This window comes from Gavialis gangeticus, unplaced genomic scaffold (assembly GCF_001723915.1).
Source record: "Gavialis gangeticus isolate Ggan-Ray unplaced genomic scaffold, GavGan_comp1, whole genome shotgun sequence".
NCBI classification, from domain to species: domain Eukaryota; kingdom Metazoa; phylum Chordata; order Crocodylia; family Gavialidae; genus Gavialis; species Gavialis gangeticus.
Genome location: NW_017729025.1, coordinates 97,609,630 through 97,636,763, shown reverse-complemented (window position 1 = coordinate 97,636,763; position 27,134 = coordinate 97,609,630). Strand labels below are relative to the sequence as shown.

Here is a 27,134-nt window from a genome sequence, read left to right as displayed (position 1 = left end):
GAGAGAACAGGGGGTTGAAACTGGACTTGGGAATATGCACAGGTTGCATGTGAGATGGCCAAAGTTTATGCTGTGATTAATCGTTGTATGGTTTTGCTCTTTGTAGGCAGCCGAGCAGTGACAGTGTTGCCCAGACCCCTGAATTGCTCCGACGTTACCCGCTAGAGGACCATGTGGATTTTCCCTTGCCCCCTGATGTGGTGTTCTTCTGCCAACCAGAGGGATGTCTAAGTGTACGGCAGAAACGCATGAGTCTGCGTGATGACACCTCCTTTGTCTTCACACTCACAGACAAGGATACAGGTGTCATTCGCTATGGGATATGTGTCAACTTTTACCGCTCCTTCCAGAAGCGATTGCCCAAGGAGAAGGGAGAAGGCACTGGTGGGCATCGAATTCGGGATGGACAGAAAGCCCCCAAGGCTGGGGACACTTCTGTCGCCCAAGAAGAAGTGGGCAATGAGAGTTCAGAGGGTGGCTCTTCGCTGCAGGCACCAAGCACAGAGTCTACTCCAGATGTGAACCGGTCTCCACGCAGTAAGCGTTTGACCAAAGGCACTCACCGCTCCCGGAACAGCACCCTGACCTCCCTGTGCATCCTCAGCCACTACCCCTTTTTCTCCACGTTCCGTGAGTGTCTGTACACCATGAAAAGGCTGGTGGACTGCTGCAGTGAGAGGCTGCTGGGCAAGAAGCTAGGCATCCCTCGAGGAGTGCAGAGGTATGTGGGGAGAGTTAGGAATTTTCCTGTGTCCAAGGGCTGTGTCCCTGCCTTAGCTTCTGCTGCAGAAGATCTTGATGTGTGTTTGTGTGACAGGGAGGTGAGGGATGGATGCAGGTAGCTGTCAGACATAACTGTTCTAATTCAGAATTGCTGGACAAAGGGAATGCTTTACATTTCTTTTTGCTAACCTTTTTTGCTCTCTGTTTCAGTAACCTGATCTGATTTTAACGTCTGCCTATGTGAAGTACCTATGTTATGCCACATCCTGTTAGTAACTTAAAACATGATATGTCCTTTTTAAATCTCATCATTGACACTGTTCCTTTATTATCTGAGTGCCAGTGATGCATGCCAGGATTGATATCCTCATCAGTTAGAAACATAGCTAAGAAATAACAAATTTCAACTTAGGTAGGGGAGGGGCAGTGTAGCTGATGCTTGTGAAATAAAATAGTGGGCATTAAATGGTCATTTAGAGGGGAAACAACTTTGGGAGTGGGAATGGCGAAGAGAGACCAAAGATTTTTTTAGCAGCAATCTAAACTCCTCTTCTGCCATCTCATGCTGTGGTTTTAGATGTGTAGACCAAGCTATCACATTAGAGAGCAGGAGGGGCAAAAGTGTTTTATATGACTGTTTCTGTGTTGTGTTTAGTTCACAGTACTTAATGACCAGAAAGAGATTGCTCTTTTCCAGTATGTCAGCAAAAAGAGGAAATATAGACTACATCTTAGGGAAGGGAATATTTTGATGCCAAGTGTGCAGCTGTGAAAGAGGTGCTTAGATTAGGTCTCAGACTGTGAGCCCTGTTGCTCAGGAGATTTAATAAGCAAGAGTGACTTTCAGATCTCCAAGCTGGAAATGTTGTTTGAATACTTTTGTAAATGGGAGCATCACAAAAGGGCCAGAGAATAGGAATATTTCTGTTACTGGATACCCATTTCTCTTACGTGCCAAGGAGCACCTGCACCAATTGGTTTTCACATCTGAAATGTGGCCACCTCTGCTGTGGGACTCTTCAGTTGCTTAGCAGCCCCCAGTTATTCAACAGTTTAGGACAGGAAATTAAAAAAGAATATTAGATCAAATAGAAATTGCTGAGGGTATTTTGCAAGCTATTATGTTATTAACTAAACTGGAATTTGCCAGGTTAGCAGAATTCCCACGTTCTTAAGAAGAAAAAATATTTGTAAGCATTAGGACTTTGGTAGTGTGACCTCCAGTGACTCAGTTTCCTAATGCTGTGTTGGGGTGGAGTCCCTTGCAACAAGGGGTTATTGTTCTGGGGTTTCTTTGGTGGGTTTGGGCCCTGTTTAGCTGATAAGTTACCAGACCAAGCTGTTATAGCTGTGGCTCTTACTGTAATCAGAGGGTTTATGTTCCTATTATCTCTGCTTTAACATCTCTTCCCTTTCCCTGGCTGACCAGTAAGAGCTAGATACATTGTTGTCTGCCATGGAGGAGATTTTCAAGAGTTTGTGGAGCAGCTCCAGACTGCATTAATGAGATTCACTTAATTTTTGTCTTGCTGCACAGGGATACCATGTGGCGAATTTTCACCGGCTCTCTCCTGGTGGAGGAGAAGTCCAGTGCACTGCTACATGATCTCCGTGAGATAGAAGCCTGGATTTACCGGCTGCTCCGCTCACCTGTACCCATTGCTGGTCAAAAGCGGGTGGATGTGGAAGTCTTGCCACATGAGTTGCAACCAGCCTTGACCTTTGCCCTCCCTGATCCATCCCGTTTCACCTTGGTGGACTTCCCATTGCATCTACCTTTGGAACTACTGGGTGTGGAGGCCTGTTTGCAGGTGCTGTCCTGTATCCTTCTGGAGCATAAGGTGAGAGGAATGAAAAACTGGTTTTTGTTTCCAGGCATGTCTCTTGCAGGAGATTATACTAACCCAACTCCAAATCAAAGCTCATCAGGAACCTAACTATGAAGAGGTAAATAGTATGGTTGTAGGGAACAGTTTCTGAATGGGAACCAGGGTTGGGCCATACTTGAGATTCCAGTGTGGGAGGGTTTCGTTGTCTGTGCAGAGTCTTTAAGATGGTGATTTTTAGCCTGGCGTGCCTTGACATCCTTTCAGGGATGCTGAGGGGGTGCCACACATTGTCAGCATTGTTAGGTATGCAAACATAATTCACAAGATAAGCACAGAGAGTTCAAATAGGAATCCACAGTGTTGAAAAAATGGTGCAGGTCTTTCTGAGTTCTTTGCAACATTCAAAAATTGAATGAAAACTAAGAGCTGGCATTTTCCAGGGTGTGCGTCAAGTCTAAAAAGGTTGAAAACCACTGGTTTAAGAAGCTTATTTTGCTGGTACTGGGTCGTGACATTTCATCATTGCCAAACAACAGGGAGGCAGAGCAGCAACTCTGATATCCCAGTGGAAATATTGGACCAGGGTGTAGTTTTTTGTGGACCCTGAGATCCTTTAAGGCCTGGAAGAGTGATGACTGTGGTACTAACGTGTTTTCTTGGCCACAGGTTGTGCTGCAATCCCGAGATTATAATGCTCTCTCCATGTCTGTGATGGCATTTGTGGCTATGATCTATCCACTAGAGTACATGTTCCCAGTAATTCCACTGCTGCCCACTTGCATGGCTTCTGCAGAGCAGGTACATCGTATTTTCTCACTTGCCCTTACTGCAAAAGTTGTGTTCGGCAAAGAGGGCTGTAATTTTCTTCTTGAACCCTCCTCTGCGCAGGGGCAATGTTTATGTATTGTCAATCCCACATGACTGTGAATTGTAGTTTTGCATTACATAGCGTTTTTAATCCCAAATCATTTCTCGAACTGCTAACAGAGTTCCATTTAAAACAGTCCCATTTACAACAGAAGCCACTGACCAGCTGCACTGTTAAGGGAGGAGAGGAAGGACGCCTTGTAAAGGACATGAGCAAATCAGTACCCTTATCCAGTGACTATTCAGAAATAGGCACAGGGTCCCTTTTTTAAGATCTTGTCAAAAATTCCCATTCAGTAAACAGTATGATCTGCAATTCCTTCCTCAGAGTTGGTTCTGTTGGCAGCAGACTTCCTGCAGGAGCCCATCATTATAGCCTTGGAGAGGCAGCAGTCAGGTTACTTTGTTGATTCTATTGCTGTTCTGCAGCTGCTCTCACAGTTCTTCTGTCCCAAGAACTGTTTCCAGCTAGGGTTGACTGGGGATTTAAGGAACAAAAGACCCTGTCACCTCCAAGTCACTAGTCTTACTCTGCCGCATATTTTAAGCAACTCAATGTAATTTTTATCTTTCCCCATCTTATCTCTTTGTTGATGTGAGTGTTCTTCTCTCTACCTTCTGCTATTGAAGGCAACTTGAATCTCTCTGTAGTTTTTCAGTGCAAATTTGAAAATTCTTCTCCATTGCTTGTGCTGCCTTAGGAAAGCTATCAACCTAGAAACCCAGATAGTTTTTTGTGGGGGTTTCTTTTTTAAATGGCTTTCTTTCTGGAGGGGTACAAAATTGATTCACTCTGCATTTGTGCTTTTGTTTATACCTGTCTGACTTGTTCTTACTCTAGCTTGAGCTTTGCTGTGAACATCTTTTCCTTTGGACCTGTGACAAGTACAGCAAGCTGTTGGGCTTCTGTTAAATCCTTCTCCCAAGAGTTTGGTTACATAGCCAAGGGAAAGCTCATTCATTTTGATTTGTCCTTGGGAAAGATGTTTTCCTCCTGCTTCAGGAGTTTTGGGCTTTGTCCTTTTTATTACCTGTCCCTTGGATGATGTGTGGGATGGTTACAGGCTGTAGTAACTGATCAGATTGTAGTTAATGTATTTAGGATGTAGGGTGGTGGCAGTGGGAGGAGTTACCAATACAGATCTTGCTTTTGTTAATGCATGTGTCTCCTCTCCAGTTACTCCTGGCTCCCACACCGTACATCATTGGAGTTCCAGCCAGCTTCTTTCTTTACAAACTAGACTTTAAAATGCCTGATGATGTGTGGCTGGTTGACTTGGACACCAATAAGGTAAGTGATCCCTGCTCAGAGACCTGTAGTTTTGATGATAGATCACAGTTCCATGGTGGATTTGAGAAATAAGGTGCAGAGGCACAAGTGCGCATGTGGCTGAAATCAGGCTGCCTTCTGCCTCTCTGCTTTTATGATGCCTGTCCTCAGCCCTGCCCCCAGACTAGTCTCTCCATTTGAGTTGAAAATTACTTTAAAAAATAGTATTCATCTTATTTCATTATGAGATTCTGTAGTTTACAGGATAGCTTAAACTCGAGCAGTCACATGCTTTGTGGGGAAGTGCAGAGGTAGAATGAATCAGGAAAGAAGCTATGAAAGCACATTGCTTGGTGGATTTGATCCTATTTTTTTATATCTTCTCTCAATTCATAAGTGGGGTGAATAGAACTAGGTCTAGTAAGAGGGCTTCAGTAGCATGTGGTGTGGCAATTTAAAGGGGACAGCATATGCCAGTCTGGAGTGTGGTAGTAGTAATGCTGTTTCAAGGGAAATGCAGGTAACAGCCTCTAATAAACAGGATTTTGAAGGGTAGGAAACTCCTGGTTAAACTTTTTGTTTTGTGTTATAAAGGGTAAAGTTACTCCTCCATTAAACAATAACCCCAGGGAGTGAAAATCAAAGTGCTGATGCCATCTCAGTGTCTAATCCTTTATGCCTTGGTCTCTAGTATGTCTGGTAAGGCCAAGGGAGTCTACTCTGGTTGTGGATACTAGTGGGATTTGTTTTGCTGTTTAATTCCAGGTCATTGTTCCAACAAATGCAGAAATGTTGCCAATTCTACCAGAGCCAGAGGCATCAGAGCTGAAAAAGCACCTGAAACAGGTAAGCAGGGCACTAGGAGGCTGGTGGGGAGAGGAGTAAGTTCCAGTGAAACTCAGCAGGTGCTGTCAGATCATTGAAATATTGGCTTCCCAACCTGAGTAAGAGGGTGGCTGTGGATAGCACTTGTCCTAGAACAAAACGTGCTCAAAGTGGGCAGCTGTGTATAATTGTGATGGGTAATTTTTAGACTGACCATGAATACAGAAAGCAGGACTGCTGGAAGATCACTCCTGCTCTGGCATATTTTGTCAGTATGGAAAGATGAGTAACAAAGCTGCAGGGATATACTCTCTAGAGGCCCAAAGGCCATATGGCTCCTTTGGTAACTTTGCTGTCTCTGAAGTGCCCCAAGCCTGACATAGTCCTTTCATTTGCAGAAACCTTTCTGAGTCTACTCAGAATAATTCACCTTCATTTACTTAATTAGTTTTCTCTTTTGCGGTTTCTTTTCCCCTTCTGCTTTGTGGGTGACATGGATACTGATCTCTAAGACGTTGCTTGTTACCTCTGCCCTTCAAAGGAGTAAGCTAGTAAGGAAGTAGAGAAATCTCCGGGGGACTTTATAGGTCCAGTTAGGGGGTACCTTTTGAGACATGGTCTGAGATACCACACACAACCTATTAGAGTTGCTATGGGTTGGGACCGGTTTTCCTGCATCTTTTTTTTACTAATGTAGAAGGTTGCAGTCCCTCCATTATAGACTCTGTGTAGGCTTTAGGCTCCAAATTAACCCTGTTTTTCTCTTTTTGGTTCTCCTTGTTTCCTCTTTTTCCATTATCTATGTCTGAGGTCTCAGTCCCACCTCTGACATCCTGGTAAACCATTAATTAGCTTGGGTCATGACTGGATGATCCAGTGAAGCAGGTTTTATCTCTTTTCTTTTCTCTTCTTCTTTTTCCCCCCTCTGCATGCTGCATGCAGTACCTACAGGTAAAGTGTGTTGTAAACCTGATGAGAGCTGCTATTTTTCTCTCTCTTTTTGCCCTATATATATAGAACAGTAGAAAACTTGGTATCCTTTGGACATCACCAGAAAATGATCCAACAGTAAAAATTACATTTGCGACCCCACAATCTGCTTATTTTTTCTTGTAGTTCAGGGGGCTATTCATCAAAACTCCCACATACCAGGATGAAGTTGAACTTTAGTATAACAGAATATGACATTTCTTTGTTAACTTCCATCAGGGGGTAGTAAAAAACTCCACCAAATTCAGAATTCATCTCCCCACTCCAAGGTAACCGCTGGGGAGGAAGAGGGAGAAGGTTGACTACCAGCTGAGACATAGCAGAGAAACTTTCCCCTAGGACACTGAGGCTAACATCTGACATAGAGCACTAGGGTTTTAAGTGTCCATGCATAGCACCTGGGACCCTGGATTTTAAGCTTTCATTAAAAGATCTCTGGCAGCCAGTGGACTGAAGTGCCCTCATTTTCAGAGGAGAAAGGTCTGGGGTGGAACAGTTTGGCCTCTCTCAGGAATTGTGCCCGTTTGTGGTCCCTTTTATTTCCTTTCTCATCTGTGATATTTGGTAGTAATAGAATTTTTTTTTTCTCCATCTGTCTCTCTGTGGTCATGTGTTCGTGTTGGCTCTGATTGGCTGCTGGTGTTGTCATGTGATCTTCCATCTTGCCTCCAGTGTCTGGTTAGCATGACTGCAATCACTCAGCAACAGCTGCTCACGCCTGACAACAAGGTTCTTTTATTTTACTCTTTTTTCCCCCTCAACTTTCCATTTTATTCCTTTTCTCTGTGTTTTTTTTCCTATTGACTTTTGGAAATAATCAAAGGGAGGCTAGAGGAAGGAGACTCATGGGGCAGAGAGGGAAATGGGGGACTCCCTTGGTTGCAAAGGTTTAACTTCCTGAAAGTGCATTTCAATTATTAAGACTTGGATGACACTCTCAGGGGTTGGGATGGCTTTAGCTTTGTAGGGGTATGACTGTGTAGATACCCATGCATTGTCCTAGGATACTGGACTCTGATAGCTAACTGCTGAGGTGCTGGACACAATAATACTATGGCACTGTTCAGGCCCAAGGAGGATATTTCTGAAGACTGGAGATGGCTCTCAGGTGCAGATAGGAATAACTATTTGTCAAGCTGCTGGGATCCAGAGTACTACACACTCATGAACCTGGCAGGTTTTGGACTCTTGGAGACATCTGTGTTTATTGTTATTAGCCGGTCAGCAGCCTGAGCCCATCTCCAGGACTGTGCCATTAGCGAGGGAACTGTTGAGTCAGTTTAGCAAAAGCAGGGCTCAGAGACCAGCATAGGGTTCTCTTTCTTGGCTGAGCATAGGGGCAGAGGATGGTGTGAGACATGTTCCTGGAAGCATGCTAAAGCCTGGTACAACTTGTTGTGATTGCCCAGGAGGCAGTGCAGCTGTATGCACAATATTAGTGCATGAAAAGTGGTTTCATGCTGACTGTAGGTGTGACTTGTTATTTCTCAGGCTTTGGCCAGCATGAGTCTGAATACCCAGCCCATTCTTAACCTAGAGAAGTTCCATGAGGGACAAGAAATGACACTTCTTCTGGGAAGACCACAGAATGACCTGCAGTCTACTCCTTCCACGGAGTTCAACCCTCTGATCTATGGTAATGATGTGGACTCTGTGGACGTGGCTACCAGGTGAGGCTGAGCTGGAACACTAGTGTGATATCTCCAGAGGTTTTGCACTTGGGATGGAGTGCAGGGATTTCTGAGGTGCAAGCCTGTCTCTCTTTCAACTAAATGCTGACAGCTAGAAGTAACTCTACAAACAAAAACAATGAGGCAGTGGCTACCTTGAAGTTTGTGTCAAGTTGCCCGAGTGGATGGATAGAATGACCATGTCCTTTGGTTGCTACCTTTCAGGCCTTCTTGCCTTTTTTTTACCTGTTTTTCCCCCCAGTTCAGTTTCTCTCCTTGGATTTCCACAGCTTAACAATGTGAATTCAGGTTAAATTGTACACATTTGCATTTGCTACTTTCCACACAGTTGTATTTACTCTAAGGCCCTGTTTACACGTGTAGGTAAAGGCGTGATTGGATCTAATGTGTGAGCTACGCAATCACACCTCCTGCCATGCCACATGTGTGTGGCAGGAGGCACAATTGTGGGACTGTGCATTAGATCCCAAGGTGACTTATTGCAGGTGCAGACTGAGCCCAATCCTAGGCTCTCCTGTGCCAGCAAGAATCAAGTTCTTGTGGCTGCAGCCCCCTCAACTGAGGTGCTCCCTGTCCTGTCCTGGCAGTTGTGGGGTGTTGCTGGGATCCAGAGTCTGCAGCTGCTAGGCTGAGAGTCCCAACCAGCATTCCCTCTAAGCTGTGTGGTGTGTGCGGCCACGCAGGCATACCTGACAGCATGGCATGAGTGCACCCTCGTGGCCGTGCATGCCATATAGCTTAGAGCGAACTCTGGTCCCAACAACTGTGGGACTAGCAGGTCTGGCTGGGCAAGGTGCATCCCTGTGGCTGGGAGCCCACAGCTTACAGGGCTCCCAGCTGCAGGGGAGACCCTGCTATGTGTGCAAATTAAAGTTGAATAGCAACCAGCTGTGGAGTTCATACACATTTTCAAGGTCTAACTTTATTACTGGTTGGAGCTTTTTATTGTGTGATAAGTACTTTTCATGTGTAGCTGGTTCCGAAGTAATCACACAGTTAGCTGTGCAGTACCTGTAACATGTAGAGGGGGCCTAAGAAATATAACCCAAGAGGTCTGGCCAGTTGATAGCAATCTCTGTCAGCTGTTGCAAAGGAGGATGTTGCTTCATGGCAGCCATGTGTATTGAGGGATCCAAAAAATGTTGGAGTGAAAAAAGAGCATTTAAAACAAAGTAGTTTCTTGAGACAGTGCTGTTCCCCAGGGGCAGTCATTTTTGCATGGGATTACCTTTTCCTTCCCAGAAGATGCTTTTACTGGGGAATATTGTCATTTGGGTGAGACTTTGAGGCCCTCTTTTGTCCTCTCTCCTGTAGTTTTATTCCCCATCTGTTTTCTTCATAGGGTTGCTATGGTGAGGTTCTTCAATTCTGCAAACGTGTTGCAGGGTTTCCAGATGCATACTCGCACTCTTCGTCTCTTCCCCCGGCCAGTGGTGGCCTTTCAGGCCAATTCCTTTCTTGCTTCCAGACCAAAGCAAACTCCTTTTGCAGACAAACTGTCCCGGACACAAGCAGTGGAATATTTTGGAGAATGGTCACTCAATCCTACTAACTACGCCTTTCAAAGGATCCACAATAGTAAGTCCTGCTCCTGTCTGCCGAATGCCAAAACTTCTGATGGGGAAGAAATTGGGTAGCCACCATGCTGTTCCAGCTGTGGATTCTAATGCTTCCTTTGAAGGATTCTTCCCTTCAAATACAACTCCTTGAACTAGGATGTGCTTTTCCCAGTGCCTTGTGTATTTTTCTTGTGTTGTTGTCACAGTTGTCATTCTTCCCTTTCCAGTCATTTCCTTGTTTTTCACCTGTTTTTCTTCTCTGTCTGCAGACTGTAAACTCCTCAGGGCAGGGACTTTTTTTTTCTTCTTTTTTTTTAAATTTATTTGTGCTGTGCATAGCTCAGTGTGACCTCACTGTGACTGGGGTCAGCAGGCTGCCATGATACTGTTGAATAAATCCAGTTAACACTCCCTCCTTGTGTTTTTGTGCAGACATGTTTGATCCAGCCCTGATTGGTGACAAACCAAAATGGTATGCACATCAGCTGCAGCCAATCCATTATCGTGTCTATGACAGCAATTCCCAGCTGGCTGAAGCATTGTGTGTCCCCACAGAGAAGGAAACAGACTCAGACCCAACTGATGACAGGTTAGTGGAGAACATGACATGATTCAACTGCTTATTAATGGTCACTTTTGGATATTCTAGTCATCTCCTTGTTTTCTGTCTCATACTACTCTTCTGATTTCCCAGACTTCCTCACAAGCACATAAGAATTGCCATTTACTGGGTCAGACTATATATAGATCCATCTAGTCCAGCATCCTGTGTCACACGGTGGCAGAAAGTGGATGGTAAAAGGGAGTGTGAACTGGGTATGACTAGAGTTTTTTTTTCCACCGCTCTTCTCACTTTCAGCCTCCAGTATTTAAGGTTTAGGAAGTTCTAATTCAGGGGCTGTGTCCCTAACTCCTGTGCTCAGCAGCTACCGATTCCCCTTTCCTCCAAGAATTTGTCCAATTCTTTATTGTCTCTTTAGCCTGTGGAAAACATTGCTAGTAATTTTCCTCCTTTAATGCTCTGTATCACAGCAGCCTTGGATCCCTTTGCTAGCTCTCTTGTATAAGCTCTTTATCTTCTCTTTTTAGTTTTTATTTAACATCACTCCTGCCTCTGTCTTTTCTTGCTTCCTCTTGCTATCTGTGCTACACCTGCACTTCAGTACAGGCAGTCCTCAGACTTACGACACAATTGGTTCTTGAATACTATGTCTTAAATTGAAATGTTGTAACTCGGAACCAATTTACTCATAAGAAACAAGGTTATAAATGGGGGATTGGTTCCTGAACCAAGGCCCGATACCCTATTTTCACCAAAAATACCCCAGAATTTTGTACTTCATCAAGTATAGTTGAGGTAATATAGCTACATTAATGTATTTATATTGTAAATAGCAATCATATTGATTTGGAAGGACTTCTTTGAGGTGACTTTGCTGAACTTTTTGAAGGGTTCTTGGCTGGAGTCTTCTCAGGAGTCTTGGTTGCAGGTTTTTCTGGAGTCTTGTCTGCTTTCTTAAAGAAAGTGTCCAAGGAAGTTTGGCCAGATGCTCTCCAGGGAGATGTGACGCAGCGAACTTGTTCACTGGTGTGGCGTCACGTCAGATCAAGTGTTGTAAGTTGAAACTGATGTCATAAAGTTGAAATGGTGTAAATTTATAAACATTGTAAGTGCGAAATGTTATAACTTGAAACATTGTAAGTTGAGGACTACCTGTACTTCTTTCTTCCATGCTCTTCTCTCTGCCTTCTTCCCTTTTGCTTCTTTCACCTGGGCTGTTTGCATTTACACATTTTTTGGGGGGGAAAGGCATCAGAAAAGGAAAACTGCACATTGAAAGTTGACTCTGAGTTAAACTCTCAAACGTCATCATTGCAGATTTCATTAGTGGGTAGTGGCTAGATGCTGGTTATCACATTGGTACTGGAAAGCTCAGCCTAGAGTGAGGCATTACATTGTGATACAGTTCTGTGAGGTTTGTTAGTGTTAATCTACCACTATTTTCATTCATATATTTAATAAAATATAAATAACTGCAGTTCATATTTTTTTTGGTGGTTCTGCCTCTACCTCAGAGGGTTTTGTCTGCTCTGTTGTTTGCCTCTGAGCCTGCAGAGCCTTAGGACAGGGACTTTTTTTACATATAAGCCCAGGGGACAGACCAAATGCACAGACAGTGCTGGCTTTTCTGTTAGTCTAAAAAGAAAGCTCTTTTGCTTGTGCTTGCTGATTCCTTCACACTTACTGCTTCTTTTTCCCTCCTCTTTGAGAGCCCTGATGACTTGTGCTCAACCTAGTCCAGCACTTCCCAAATTGTTTTTTGCCTACTCCTTAATTATCAAATATGCCCTGAATTAGAAGTCAGACCTCAGTCCCAGATTGATGCCAGCTAGACAACTGTGGCTCACGCGTGGGGATCAGTGTGACATGGGACTTGGACAGACACTCAGAAGCAGTGCTAAGGCTCGCTCTCTCTATCCCTCTCTCTCTCTCTCGTGGTAGTGGCAGTGACAGCGTGGATTATGACGACTCAAGCTCCTCCTACTCCTCCCTCGGTGACTTTGTCAGTGAGATGATGAAATGTGACATTAATGGTGATACCCCAAGTGAGTAATTTTCTGAGCTGTAGTGTCATTAGGTCAGTGTGCACCCTCCCTCCCTAGTTCACCTTTGTTTTGGGAGAGATGCTTCTTCTGAGTCATTTAATGAGAATGAGAAGCAGGAATGTTATGGTCTGCCCTTCAGGCACCTTCAGGAGAAAAACCTATTTCCCTTTTCTGCAAACAATGCTCTGAAAGGACAGTAGGAAAAGGATGGCAAGAATTTGTTACTGGTGAATGCAGCTGGTTTGATAGTTCTGGAAGCTAAAGTGTCATCCACAAAAGAGGTACAGCATGGGTAATACTAGTATAAGCATCTCAACTCCCAGTCATCAATCAGTCATGGTTTGAAGGAACCACTTCTGGTAGGGAGACAAAAATTAATTCTTTATGAGTTCTGGCAAGGTCACCAGAAATATATATATATTTTTGGTTTTGAAGAAGTCTTACATAGTTTTGTCATGTTTTACAGTAAAGTATTAAGCAGCCTTTCTCTGTCAGTGACTCAGCCTGATGGGCAAGAGGTTGGAGTTGTGAATGGTCTTTAATGCCATTTTCTGTTTCCAGATGTTGATCCCCTGACGCATGCAGCTCTTGGTGATGCTAGTGAAGTGGAGTTTGATGACTTCCAGGAGTATTCAGGAGATCTAGATGAACAGGCGCTGGACAGTGAGAACTCCCAGGACAACAACCAGCCTCGCTCAAGTTCCAGCACTACAGCCAGTAGCAGCCCCAGCACAGTCATCCATGGGGTGAATCATGTGTGTGATAGGACCATTACACTCCTAAGCTGAGGCACCCAAAGGGTTAGAATCTGGAGGAGGAAAGAGTATAGGAATGGGATCATAGTCGTTTCTGTGTAAGGGTGAGGGATGACTCCTGCTAGATGTGCTGTGAGGTAGATGAAGTTTCCATCCTCTTCTTTGATAAGACCTGGGCACTGTATGTTACAAGGAAAAGATTTTTTTTTGGTACACTAGAGCATGTACCTTAATGAGAGTAATTTGATGAATAATCCACATTGGACAGCTTATGTACTTATATTTGCTAGATAAATACCAATGAGATCTTTAATAATCTGATTATTAAAAAAAACAAACCCAAAAAGCCTCAAAATAATTCAGGGGTGGGTTTGTACTGAGTGAAGCTATTACAGGGGTCTGGAAGGCTTTGAAAATTAAAATCTGATCAGATCTGTAGACAGTGGAAGTGCCAAATATCCTGGAGTTCACTTCTGTGAGTTGGAAGGGCTGTTGCAGGAAGTGTTACAGGCACAGAGTGAATTCACATAAATGGTATAGCTTTTTGCTCCCAGTGAGGGGGTGGAACTGTGGATACAAACTGGGAGCATGTCTGGGAAACAGTGAGTCTGAGGATCAAGGGACAAATGCAAAACTTTTAATAACCTTGTGGTGCAGTCGGATTGATTTCTCAGCTAATAAGACATAAAAGTAAGGTTGTAAAAGTGTCCCTCTACATAACCCTGGAACAGTCCCCCTGAAATTAGTAACTGGTTTTACACATGTGCAACTCTGAGTTTTTCAGCTTAGGGAGGGGAGAGAGACATAACAGAGTGGTGACAATACTGATCCAGGGAAGGACTGAGAGCTTTTTTTCCCCTTAGTCTAAAAAGATCAGACTTTCCATGGAAGAGGGGGGAAGGACTCCTGAATCATAGAATCAATGAGTTGGAAGGAACCTAGACAGATCATCTAGTCCGACCCCCTGCCATGGGCAGGAAGGAGCACTGGGGGTGGCAGGGGTCATAAGACCCCAGCCAGGTGTCTGTCCAGTCTCCTCTTGAGGATTTCCAGGGAAGGTGAGAGCACCACCTCTCTGGGCAGCCTATTCCAGGCTCTGGTCACCCTTACCGTGAAGTAGTTCTTCCTAATATCTAACCTAAACCTATCCTCCCTCAGCTGAGTCTATAGTAATCTAAGAAAGAGCAGGAAATAAAAATTGGTAAACAAATTGGTGATTTGATTGGTACACAGGAGTCGGCAGATTCAGCAGAAATGGAGGAGAAGATGGTTGCTGGATTTTCAAACCACCTTCCCACCTTGCCACTGCAACAGAATTTTCCCAAGATAAACCTGGAACGCCGTGAGAATGAAAGCCCTGCTGGTAGCCTGAGCTATACAGATGGAGTGGTGAAGAAGCGAGAATATGACAATCCATATTTTGAACCTCAGTATGGCTTCCCTACGGAGGAGGAGGAGGAAGAACAGGAGGAGAGCTACACTCCAAGATTCAACCAGAATCTTAATGGGAACCGGTGAGATTGTTTGCTAATTAAAATGCTTTGGTGCTTAACTTTTTACTCAGAAATCTTGTATAGCTCAGATATCTTAATGTTCTCCTCCAATTGGTGCTCAGTAGCTGCAGTTCACAAATGCCAGTACCTTTTTTAGGCTTATTTTTGTTTAAATTTGGGGGACTGACAGGATTGTTAACTTCAAAAAGTGCTGCAGATGTCACCTGCTGGTAGTGCCTGGTTCCTAGAAATCTCCAAAGAACTGCCAGTATGAATCCTGGCTCCTGTGAAACAACATGCAGGGTGATTGGATGCCACAATGGTGGGTGAATTTATAAAAACATAAAGAGTTCAGAGGTCCTGGAAAATAATGGAAGCTTGAACAAGGATACCTTATCTTACTTGTTTTTAATCCTTTCATGGCAACATTGTTGTGGTATGGCAGAAGGCAAGGCAGGGTGGTACCTGAGATCATGTTTTAGTGGTGCATGAGTTTTAGCTGGCAAAAACCTATGTTGTCAGATGCTAGGAAAAGACTGGCAGAAAGAAAAAATATTCTATAGAAGGAAAAGGGACAAGGGGAGGGGATGCTACTGAAAGTCTGTGAAAGGCCATGAATAACATCTCTATCTTTGTTTTTTAAGGTCTCAGAAGCCACTGCGTCCCAACAGTTTAAAACTGGCCAATGACTCTGATGCAGAGTCAGACTCTCGGGCTAGCTCCCCAAATTCCACTATCTCCAACAACAGCAGTGAAGGTTTTGGGGGCGGCATCATGTCTTTTGCCAGTATGTATTGTTGCATCCCCTAAACCAATGTTAATGATTGTACTTCAGTGTCATTTGGAGAGGGGCGTGGAATAGGGTGTGAGAACAAGGTGAAGAGCAGTAACGTAAGTAAGGGAGGGCAACTGATGCAGCAGCCCCCAGCATTGACTTGGGGAAACAAGGGGCAAAAATAACAGCCACCACTGCTCTGTGTGCTGCTACTGCCCTGTCACACCTCTGGTGAAGAGCACCTTTAAGCTTCTCCAGGAGGACAGCTGAACTTTAAAGCTTTCATCAGCTCTACCAGAGATCACTCTGGGAGTCACAGGACCTGTGACTGAAGATACTTCATGGTTTTTTCAGTAAGTTGGGCCTAATTCTATATTAAGACCCTTGGACTTTGTGCTGCGCTGATGTACAGACTGGAAATTGTGTAGCAGCTTAGTTTAAATTAAAAAAGTGATGTATTTAATTATTTCAACATGAGAGTGTAGTAGATCCAATGGCCCTTTTTGTTTGTTCAGATATTACATTCAGATTCTTTACCCAAGCCCCACAGTTGCAGTTTTTCTGTTAACATGCAATGGAATATACTGACAATGATTACAGATGTTTTCATGCAGGAGTGGGTCAGGAATGCAGCTGGGACTTTTGGTGCTTGGCCCAAACTTAAGAGAGGGACTTTGGGCTAGTGGGATAAAAGTGTTAACTACATGTTTCTCTTAAATGATTTGCTGTAGCATGGTGATTTCAGGGTTAGCTGCCCTTTTTATCTGAGAGGAATGATTTCAGGCTATCTGTAGACTTGGGCAGATGACTGCATTAGTTGCATTCAAACATGTTCTTAAAGATTTTCAGCACAACCAAAAGTGCTAGAAAACTTTTCTCTTTATCATAGAAAACTCAGATTGTGGAGTATAATTCTATGTCAAAAATGGTTATTTTGGCAAATTCTTCAGTCTTGGAGTGCACAAGGCCCTATCCATAATTCTTAGTTTGAGCTTGCATGACTTGAAGATTTTTAAGAATTCTGTTTCCTCATCTGATGCTAGTTCATTCACCCCCAAGGAAGAGTCAATCTGAAAATACAAAAGACTTAATCTTATGACTTGGAGGAGAGAATATGGGATATTACCAGATGGTCTGCAGCACCCTTGGGATGCTCTGATACCATACTAGTGAAACATGGTATGAAAACCTAGATAAGATTTTTAAACTCTTAAAAAATCCGATTACTTGTAGAAAAATATTTCATTGGGCTAATATTGGTCTTTCAGGGGCACAAAGGAATACAGAATGTAACTGAAGTGCTAGGGATGTGTAGCTTCCAAAATCTGAATAAGAAGGTGAATTGTAGGTAGAGTGAGTTAATTGTGTGTGTGCACTGAGCATAGACATTTAATTGTCTTTATTCTTCTGTTGTAGGCAGCCTCTACCGGAACCACAGCACAAGTTTCAGTTTATCCAATTTAGCTTTACCAACCAAAGCTGGGAGAGACAAAAACACTCCCTTCCCCAGCCTGAAAGGTAACCACTTCTTCCCTTTGCCAGCTGCTGCCTTCTGAAGTTTGTCAGGCTACCAAACAGTTCAAGGACTTGACCCCAAAAAATCATTCTGGGGGGTGGGGACAGTGAATGGCTTTCTGGGGACTTGGGTCAGTGTTCATTTTGGATAGGCTTTTGACACGGCAGTAGGTTTTCTTTCCAGCACTGGGGTGTTTGTGAGGAAGGAGAAAGTCTTCTGTATCTTCCATTATTTCACTTGAACATACAGAATTACGTACACTTCAGCAGTTAGCATGACAGACAGCAGGATTCTAGGGTGTGTTCTGCTTATTTCCTTGGACTTTGGGAAAGTCTGTTCTGAACTGCCTCAGTTTTCCTCTGTACAATTAGGAGAATACCTATTTCCCATGCAGATTCAGGCTTAATTAATATTTTCAGCCTGCCAGATGGAAATTCTCCTGAAGAGAGGTAAAATATTACTACAGTAGCACTCATTTGGGAATGAAGGTTTGTCCCTAAGCCTGTGTGTAATAGCTTCCTTAAGCAGAGCACTGCTTTCTCCTTTGTAGTGCTACAAAGCAATATGGAGTGGAGTCTGGAGAACTGACCCTGGTACACGAGGGCATTACCCAGTACAGTCTAACCTAGAGGTAGTTATGATAATGGAAGTTATTTGGCTTGTTATTATTTTTGCATTGAGACCTTTTCAGTTGCCAAGCTAGAGTAAGGCTTTGTTTGCTTTTTTTTGGGTTCTTCTATATTACTAGGATCTACTGTTATGTTTTAATACGTTGATTTTATTTATTTTTTTCCTCCTCATCATTTTCATCGGTAAAGATTACTTTAATCTGGAAGTGGGAAGGGATGTGGATGAAGGTTGGTATGATGTTTGCTGAACTTTGACCTTGTAACAAAGGCCAAAAGTTGGGTTTTGTGTTTTGACTTTGGATTTTGATTTTGAAATGAATATTCCTTCCTTGGGTGTAAAATGAGAAGACCAGGTTTGGTTTGGTGCAAATATTAGGAAAGACGCTGCACAATTATTTTCTGGGCATCTCCTACTAATTGGTGTATTCCCATTTCCAGTTGTGCAGGGTAGGAAGCACAGCTGTGTTAGTGTGGGCACTTTACAGTAGTATTGTTTTAGTTAATTTTGTTGTTGATTCCACACATTGGAAGAAAACAGTGATGGGTTTTCTCATTTCATATTCATGCTTTACCTCTCATCTCCAGCAGTTTTTTCCCTTCTTTTCTTGACAACTCTAACTGGAGGTTTTTTTAATGTGAATGTCAGGAAATGAGTCTGGGCTTTCTCTTAACAGCAGTCTGTTCTGTGTACATATAGAGGTATGTGTGTGTTGTGTGTGCATGCTGGCCTTGGTAGGTCCACTTACATATCAAATGTTTTCTAAATGTCTTTGTGTCTCTATACAGATTTAAGATAGCTATATAACTCTTGCTCTTCCCAAGTGTATGTGGTACTTTGCATTTGTAACTCTGTGAAGGGAGATGATGCTGGGGATTGTTTCTCTGTAAACTCCATTTCATTGCTATTTTATGAATTTTTTCCATCCTTTTTTAATTTTTGTTTCACGCACATCCATTCACTTTCTCAGTGCTGCAGGTGTTTTTTGAATGGAAGGTGCAATACCTTGGTTCCCAGGTACCAAATTTCAGGGCAAGGCCTGTCTTTTATTTAAATATGCTGGCCCCTGCTATCTCTGGGCCGTCAAGCATCCTTTCTACTCAATTGTCATTGGGTTTTGTTCTGAGGTGGGGCTGGGAGGAATCTGGAATCTGCCTTGGATTTTTGGTGGAGGGGTGGTGACTTTGTAGTACAGTACTAATTGTGTATTTTGTGTCCCAGTATTTGGGTTAAATACTATAATGGAGATTATTACTGAAGCTGGCCCAGTAAGCAATGAAGGTGGGTTCCCTACAGCATGAGCTGTGCATGATGTAACAACTCCCAGCATCCTCTGTGCCTGCCTTTTGGGCTACCTTTCTCACTGGGTAACCAGTGTCACATAATCTATACTAGCCCACCCCTCCATGCATTGTGCTTTTACACATAGTGTCTCTAATCTGAAGAGAGTTCTTGTAGAACTGCATGCAGAGCAGCCAAGCTTCACCTGCCCTTCACCTCCTGCTCCCATTATGATCTTTTCTTCTCTTTCTGCATTGTTCCCATTACTGTTTTCTGCCGATGTGTGATGCTAGAATATGGTATTTGTTTCTGCTTTTTGAGTTCCCATTTTGTTCAAAGTCTGTTATCTGTTATTTAATTGGAGTGTTAGCCAACTTTAGTGTCTCTTGTTACTCCTATGGGCACAGATTCCCTTTTTGATAACTATTCTTTCATTCTAACTAGGGAATCGGCGGGCCCTGGTGGATCAGAAATCATCAGTTATTAAGCACAGTCCAACAGTGAAGAGGGAGTCTCCATCACCTCAGGGACGAACCAGTAATTCCAGGTAAAAGTTGCACTAAAACCTTATTTGCATACACATCGCTGGTAGGGAAGTTCCCTGATCCCCTGTGGAAATGCTTGTTTATATTTTCTGTTGAAGATGGTGACTTTGGTGTTGGCCTTTTTGGCAAGGTGTGTATTCTTCCTGGTCTTAAGTTTTCAGAGGATGCTTTTACCCCCAAAGTTTGAAGGTATTGGCAGCCTTAGAGTTTGTGCTCAAATCTATGTAACTTTGTGCTCTGAAGGGTCTCCTCCTGCAGTCTGGGTTCTTAGAAGACTCTTGGTCTTGAATTACCATATTTACTCAAATCCAAGATGAGTTTCCCCCCTTATCCCCAGCCACACCAGGGGTGGAGGGAGGCCTCATCTTGGATTTGAGTACAGCCCAGGGCAAACACTGGCTTGGCTCCAGGTTTGGTCCTCAACTTGGACCTGAAGCAGAGCTAAGCCATTGTCTGCCCCTGCTGGAAATGCTTGTTTATCAGGGGATGAGGTATGCAGCAGGGGGAATATGGGGGGGGATGACCATGAGGTGTGGGGGGACCTGTAGCCTCTCCCCCTGCCCTTACTTCTCCCCACCAAGCTTCCACCTCCCCTTCCCCACCTTACCTTCTGCTCCAGCTCTGGTCCCTGCAGCCGCTACCTGCCCTGGCCAGGAGTTGTCACCACTTCTCTTTAGCTGGGCTGGGCCAGGCTGGACTGGAGCAGGGCCAGGGTACTGCTGCTGCTCAATGCCCTGGAGAATCAGAGCTGCAGCAGAAGGTAAGAGGGGAGGGTGGGCAGAGAGTGCAGAGGCCAGGCACAGGGGGGTCAGCTGTGCTGGGGAGAAGGAGGTGGAGGGCAGGCTGTAAGGGGTGAGCACTGGCAGGGGGGTGTAGAAAGCAGGGCATTGGGGGCAGGCTGCAGCAGAGAGCAGGGACTGGAGGGCAGGCACAGGTGGTGGGGCTAGGCAGGCATAGGCAGGGGGGGGACAAGGGACAGGGGAGGAAAACACCATGATAAACTCACTAGTCTCTTTCCTTTCTGCTCCTGGTTAAGATGCAGCTGGATTAGGTTAGATACTGCAGTAGTAGCCTAGCCCAATTGCACTGGGGAGCTAGGAGTATTTTGAGTTAGAGCAGTTTGATGAGATCAGCTTCTGTAAAACATGGGTTAGGGTAGATGAAATTATGTTAGTAGTACAGTGAACTGGATTTAGATACTCCCCTCATAAATGCAGTTTTGGTATGGAATATGTCTGTGCAGTTGTCCTGGCCAGGTCATATCTTAGGTCTTCAAACTGTATAGCGGAACTAGTTACTTTGTGCTTGTTATCCCCCTCTTTCCATCCTGCAGTGAGAATCAGCAGTTCCTGAAGGAGGTGGTGCACAATGTTCTTGACGCGCAGGGTGTAGGCTGGCTGAACATGAAAAGAGTCCGCCGTCTGCTAGAGAGCGAGCAGCTCCGCGTCTTTGTGCTGAGCAAACTGAATCGCACTATCCAGTCAGAGGAGGATGCTCGGCAGGATGTCATCCAGGATGTGGTCAGTGCTCATTCCCCCTGTGTTACTCAAACTGGTCTTGTGCCCAGCTTTGGTCTGTAGGGAGTGTTGAAAGGTGATATCTTAAATTATCTCCTAAACTCTGTTAATAGAAAATAGTTTAGAAGCCAAAGATAGTTGGATCCCAGCATAGCTTATATGTGCTGGGATGGATTTCTCATTTCTGAGGCAGCCTCTCGTATTACAGGAAATCAGCCGCAAGGTTTACAAAGGGATGCTGGATTTGCTCAAATGTACCGTGTCAAGCCTGGAACACTCATATGCAAATGCTGGCCTGGGTGGCATGGCCAGTGTCTTTGGCCTGTTGGAGATAGCCCATACTCACTACTATAACAAAGGTAAGAGACATAGAAACAACACTGTCCTATAGTGGAGCATCTAGGGTAACTTTTGGGGAGTTAGATACTTTCTGGCTTCTGTATATAAATTCATGGCTATTTTTGTACCATCCTTAAGATATATAGGTGCTGCATCCTAATTCATAAAAACACAGAGCTCAAATATGCTTAAGGTACTGAGTGGTCTGAAACAACATGCCCAACCCAAATTGTAATGGAAAACACAATCTGTACAACACAATCTAAAGAATATAGCTCTCAGAGGCAAAAAGCATCTCAGACAACAATGAAGTGGGATTTCTTAAAGCCCAGACCTTCAGATGAGAATGTTCTCTGCATAGCCTTAGAAAGCTGAGTTCCAGGCAGATATGTTCAGCAGGACCACAGCTGTAATGGCTGGGCATAGGAGTCATCGGGCCTCTAATTAGGGTTTCAAGTATATATATTGGCCTTTGAAGATTCTAATGAACACTTCAAAGGACACCTGGAACAGAGCAAGTAGCCAGTGTCATGTGTAGAATGCAAATGTAATGGCAGTATCTTCACACTGATACGTCTGTTCAGCATCAGCAGAAAATTGCAGAGGCTAGTCAAACAGACATATTACAGCAATCCTGACTGGAGGTGAAAACACCTGGATAATGAAGGGAAAACCTTTGTCCAAGAGGAAATACCATACAAATACCATGTGTGAAAAATCACAACAAATTAGTACTATCTAATCAGTTCCCTGCAGCTGTGCCATACTGGGGCCGAAGTGGGAAAAGTAGCATTACATTCTAGGTGAAAGAGTGGATATAATATGTTTCTACTCTTCTAGACTAGCCTTTCTCCTTTACTGGGTCCAAGCCCCAGTTAAGCTCTAAGAAAGCATAAACAGAATTTACCTTTATGGAAAGGTGACTGTATTTGGTGGTGGCCTCTGTTGGTGGCATTGCAGGCAACACTGAACAAGTTAGGGAATAAATTCAGATTTTGCTGCATCCTGTCTCAGTGTAGATAGCAAATTTAGAACATTTATCCTATTTTCTACTGTTTTATGACCACATTGTTAACAGAAATTTAGGTTTTGACTTCTGTTTCGGGGCCTTCATTTTATACGTAACCTCCCCAAACAAAGAACAACTTGTAAACATTTAATTAAATGTAAGCGAAGAAAATAAAAGCAAAACACAAAAAACCTGAAAGGTTAATCAACTTCTCTTTCCCTTCTTGTCTTTTCACACACAATTTTTTCCAACAGAAAACTGTACTTGACTGTATTCTCAGGTGGGGTTAAAAGTCCTAATTGGAAAAAAAAGAGCTTGTTTTAGGTGCTGTGTTTTAGATCTTTAGTTTTGTGCTAAAATAATAAATGTGTACATAAAAAGGAAAGAGGAAAAGGTCAGAAAATGCAGTTTCCGCATTGGATAATTAAAGTTCAGTTGCTGGAAGATAACCAGTAATGTCAAATGAATCATTATGTCATTTGCCATGCTGGGACTAACTATTCACCTAACTCTGGGAAATGTTTGGCAAATTGTATTTTCTTTGTTCAGGCTGATCTGTTAAGAAGCAAATCTTTCATTGGAGTTTGGGCTGCACAATATTGCCTTTACTTCACCTTCCTGGTCACCACAAAACATTGTAAGATTAAACCAGTCTTGGTTGGCTAAGCTGGGCATTTCTTGGACAGAGGGAGATAGAGAATAATAGAAAGGGAGGGAAAACTTGGTGATAGGAATTCTAGTTTTGCATTCCTTTACGTCCCATGAGCTGCTTGACAAGCAGGTGGTAATGCTGTTTAGTTTCCTTTTTTCTTGTCTGAGCGGATCAGTGGGGTCAGGACAGAGTACTGTCTGTACAGCATGATGGTAAATACTTGAGTCCTGGTCACTGAGGCAGAAACTCAGTGATCAAATATAGTGCCAGTTTTCTCCAATTAAAAAGAAATAGGAGCACATCCTTTCATATTATATCAGCAGATAACAGTGTGTATATTGAATCTAATTCAGCAAAAGCCTGGAAGAGTCTCTGTTTGAAGGAACAAACTGTTCTTTTAGCTGAGAGAAATTCAATTTACATTTTTACTTTCTTCAGGGCTTCCTTTCTTTAATAACTAACTTACATGCCATTTTAACGTATAAACATGTTTTTTCTGCCACCTTTAGATAATTTAAAACATTAATGAAAAGAAGAATTCAAATTGATAAATCTTTTATGGGGAAAGTAAGTACATCATCACTATCACATGTTTTAGTGGAAGGAGCAGAATCCCTAGAAGCCTTTCCTCTACCAACTCCACCAAGGTACAAGTGAGACAACACCTCCCAGGCAGAGGTCTCAAAGGTTGCAGACTGATGTAATATAACCAGGGATATCGTTCTCATTTAATCACTGCCAAAAGGCCTCCTGTACTCCATGACTGGCACTGACTCCATCATTTGTCATGGAAATATATTCTTGCAATTAAGCTTTAATTTAAAAAAAATACCCAACAGTTTCTAAATCTTATGATTATGAAGAAAGCCTTGAACACGTAAGCAAAGTGTATCTAGTTCAGTATTGTTTTCTTATCTGCAAACAGTGTAGGACCACAGCTCTGAGAGCCTTGAATTGTCCATGCTGACCTCAGTGACTTATCACTGAAACCTCAAAGAAGGAATAGGTGACTGAGAAGGGACTTCCTAGGTCACCAAATGCGGTCCCCTGTACTTGGGCACCTATGTTATATAATTGCTTTCACAAAATAATGAAGCTCCACTGCTCCTGGTGGAAGGTTACTTCAGAACCTCACTGCTCTAATTCTTTGAAATTGTCTTCTCATTTCCAGGCTAAATTTATTCATGCTTTGTTTATGTTACAAAGTCTTCTCTTGTAAAGTAGGCTGTCCAGTCCCCTGATCATTTTCATAACCCTTCTCTGCACCTGTTTCAGTTCAGATTCATCTTGAACAGGCAGATCAGAATTGTACTTAATATTGCAGATGAAATCTCCCCAGTGCTTTCTACAAGAGTACAAATGCTTCTCTCTACTAGAAGAAGCCTTGTCTGATGCATTGGTTTTCATTCTTGTATCACATAAAGGTGTTCAGTCATGTTGTAGTCATTTGTTGCACCCAGAGCTCTCTCTCCATTGTTTCCAAATGATGAGCTCTTAACTTATTATGGTAGCTTCTCTTATAAGATATTACTCTTAAAGAGCATGGCCTTGTACTTTGTAATATTAAACTTCATCTGATTTCTGTTATACAAGTCATCAGGGCCATCTGCTTCTTTCTATATGGTATTCTAACCCTTCTCTTTTTCAACTGTGACTCCAAACTTTTTGTATTATTAGCAAATATTATTAGTATGCTCTTCTTTTTGTGCCAAGGTTGCTAAGAAAATATATACTGAGAGGTCCCAAGGTTCCCCCTTGAATAATTTCACTAGTAACCTTCTTCAAGACAGTAGTTCTTTTTCAGCACAATTTGTTTCTTCTCTAGTTATGTCCTTACCTTTTTTTGAAATCCCTATAATTTCCTGCTTTATATAATGCAACAACCAGAATGATAGACTTATTGGGATACCTTATTACTGAAGCTGTTAAAGGTCTTTTAGTAGTCTGCAGTGGAGGTTTGCTGATTCCCTGGACTTGAATGTATTAAATACCTGGCTTGGTTTTGGTCATTTCCATTTCCTTAAGACTCATTTCTACAGTTATTCTGCCTATAACCTTGTGATTACATCTGCTTCCTTATTGAAAACTGAAGCAAAGTATTAATTTAATTTTGGAACTCTAACTAGCTCATCCTCATTTTTTAGCAGAGCCACTTATTTTGCATTCTCTCTCTCTCTCTCTCATTTACATGGCTGTAAATAATTCTTTTCTCTATTAAATTTCCTTTGCAAGGACTAACTAATCTTGACTTCTGGCAATTCAGTTTAGCCCTACATTTCTTGCTTTCTAAGGCATAACTTTCCTTATTGATCAGTACTTTTTTCCATTCTTTACAAGCTCTGCTTTTTCCTGACAAATGTTTTGCTGTGTGTGGTATGGAATTCTTCCCTTTTGCTTGGGATACAAGTTTCAGACTTACAAAGTTTCTTTTGATGTAAAAAGGAAATCCAGATCTTCCCTTGTTTAAAGTCCCTCAGTTCTTTAATGCAGTTGATTGCATTAGGTAGTTCTTTAATTTATTAACATTTCTCCAGTTTAAATTGATAGCCTTTTTTTTCCAGACCAAGTTCTATTTATCTGTCCATTTAATTTAAACTGAATCAATATGCACAGGTATTTTCTCCAACTGCAAGATGACCATTTAAATGTTAAAAGACAAAAAATGCCTAGAGGCATGGATTTTATGAGGTGGTATCTTCTGTGGAGCCAATTGCCTTTATGGGATAGAATTAGACAAGCTTTTCAATGCAAGATATTCTTCATCAAATATAAGACATTCTGGCATTCAGAGGCTTGCCTAAGATGCATCACCCTAAGAAATCCTTGCCTTGCATAATTCCTAGACCATCACAGCTACAATATCACTCTAACACTACCAAAATGCATAGCACAGAAATAGTTAACGAAACTAGCTGTCTCCAAGGCTTCCCAAGTGTCAGAAGCCTTATCTAGCCCCTATATAGCTGCTAAAACCTCCATCTTTGCCCCAGATGACTTCTGTGATGCAATTATGGGGCATTAATAGAAAAGCATTAAGTGTATTGAGGATGCAAAACATGAGGACAATGTAAAATGAAATGGATTAAATACCTACTCACACCAGGGACTTCTATATTGATTTATACTGTTCATTTTAATATATTTGAATTCACTAAACGGCCTGGTATTTTAATTCTAATAAAGCCGCACAGAATTTCAAGTTTGCATCAGAACTGCCAGTGCTGTAGAACCCAGGGACCTTGCCATGGAATTTAAATGCAGCTTTCCATGAGGTAAACGTGACCTGCTAATCAGATTATTAAACAAATGCTGTATTTACGATTTGCTGCTAAAAGCACCCATTACCATAGTAACACTGTTCTCAATACTGCCTGTGCCATTTGTGCATCTAAAACGCTACTAATCGGGCATAAAGGAATTTTTTTAAATTTAGAGCTGTCTGGAGTTGCCTTACAACTGCCTTGTCTGCAGCTTCCGTGAAAAGGAATGATATTTAGTGAGATGTCAGGATCAAGAGAATGAGCCCTCTCCAACTTTTTAACTTCCATTTTAAGACATGGACACTAGAAATAGACCTCACCAGGGGTCATATATAACCTTCCTATATTCCTCTTTAAGCATTCAAGGACTGTATCGGGTCTTTTGGTCACAGGACTACACTGAAAGTTCATGGTCAGCTGATTACCTACCATGATTCTTCAAGCTCTTTTCTGAGATGCAGCATTCTAGGATTTAGTTCCCAATCCTCTAAGCATAGCTAATGCTCTTGGTTCCTAGATGTATAACCACATGTTTGACCATATTAAAATAACCTGGTTTAATATTTTAACTGCACACTGAATTCAAAGGGACCCAGATTCTTCTATTAAGTTGACACACATAAGTGACCTGTCCTCATCAAGGATTTTTCTTACCTTTGCAAGGCAGTTGCTACTGTCCCTTCCTGAAGAGGAAAAAAATCTCACAATCTGTTATTACCATCTCTGCAGGTTTTTAACAGCCACAAAGAGCACGGGTCCAATGATATTTTACAAAAGGAGGGTTGGAGTGGAAAAGGATAGTACCAAGTATAAATTATAAATTAAGAAACAAATGGAATTGCTAAGAGGATTCAAAGGTATTAGTGAGAATTCTAGGATCAACCCAATTAGAGGCAATAAGAAGGAGCATATTGGGAACTAAAGGAAATCTAAAATGGGATTGGAAAAGTTGGAGAGGGTCCAGAAAAGAACCACAAGACTGACTTGAGGAAATGAGAAATCAT

At 42.6% G+C, this 27,134-nt stretch overlaps 1 protein-coding gene across 22 annotated transcripts in view; it reads left to right on the top strand.

The window, feature by feature from the left end:
* The window catches only part of MADD (MAP kinase activating death domain), a 160,657-nt gene that overhangs the window by 42,159 nt on the left and 91,364 nt on the right, over positions 1-27,134 (top strand). For 6 of the 22 annotated variants that reach the window (XM_019519253.1, XM_019519263.1, XM_019519257.1 and 3 more), the window contains 16 exons: positions 107-721; positions 2,261-2,564; positions 3,219-3,350; positions 4,597-4,710; positions 5,455-5,535; positions 7,996-8,174; positions 9,538-9,773; positions 10,187-10,343; positions 12,258-12,361; positions 12,923-13,116; positions 14,350-14,630; positions 15,254-15,396; positions 16,801-16,902; positions 19,253-19,355; positions 20,687-20,873; positions 21,079-21,229. In XM_019519253.1, the coding sequence (XP_019374798.1) occupies positions 107-721; positions 2,261-2,564; positions 3,219-3,350; positions 4,597-4,710; positions 5,455-5,535; positions 7,996-8,174; positions 9,538-9,773; positions 10,187-10,343; positions 12,258-12,361; positions 12,923-13,116; positions 14,350-14,630; positions 15,254-15,396; positions 16,801-16,902; positions 19,253-19,355; positions 20,687-20,873; positions 21,079-21,229 (3,083 nt within the window). Of the gene's footprint in view, positions 1-106; positions 722-2,260; positions 2,565-3,218; positions 3,351-4,596; positions 4,711-5,454; positions 5,536-7,176; positions 7,234-7,995; positions 8,175-9,537; positions 9,774-10,186; positions 10,344-12,257; positions 12,362-12,922; positions 13,117-14,349; positions 14,631-15,253; positions 15,397-16,800; positions 16,903-17,718; positions 17,758-18,748; positions 18,809-19,252; positions 19,356-20,686; positions 20,874-21,078; positions 21,230-27,134 lie in introns of all 22 variants that reach the window. The other 16 variants (XM_019519251.1, XM_019519250.1, XM_019519248.1 and 13 more) reach the window with 5 other exon arrangements.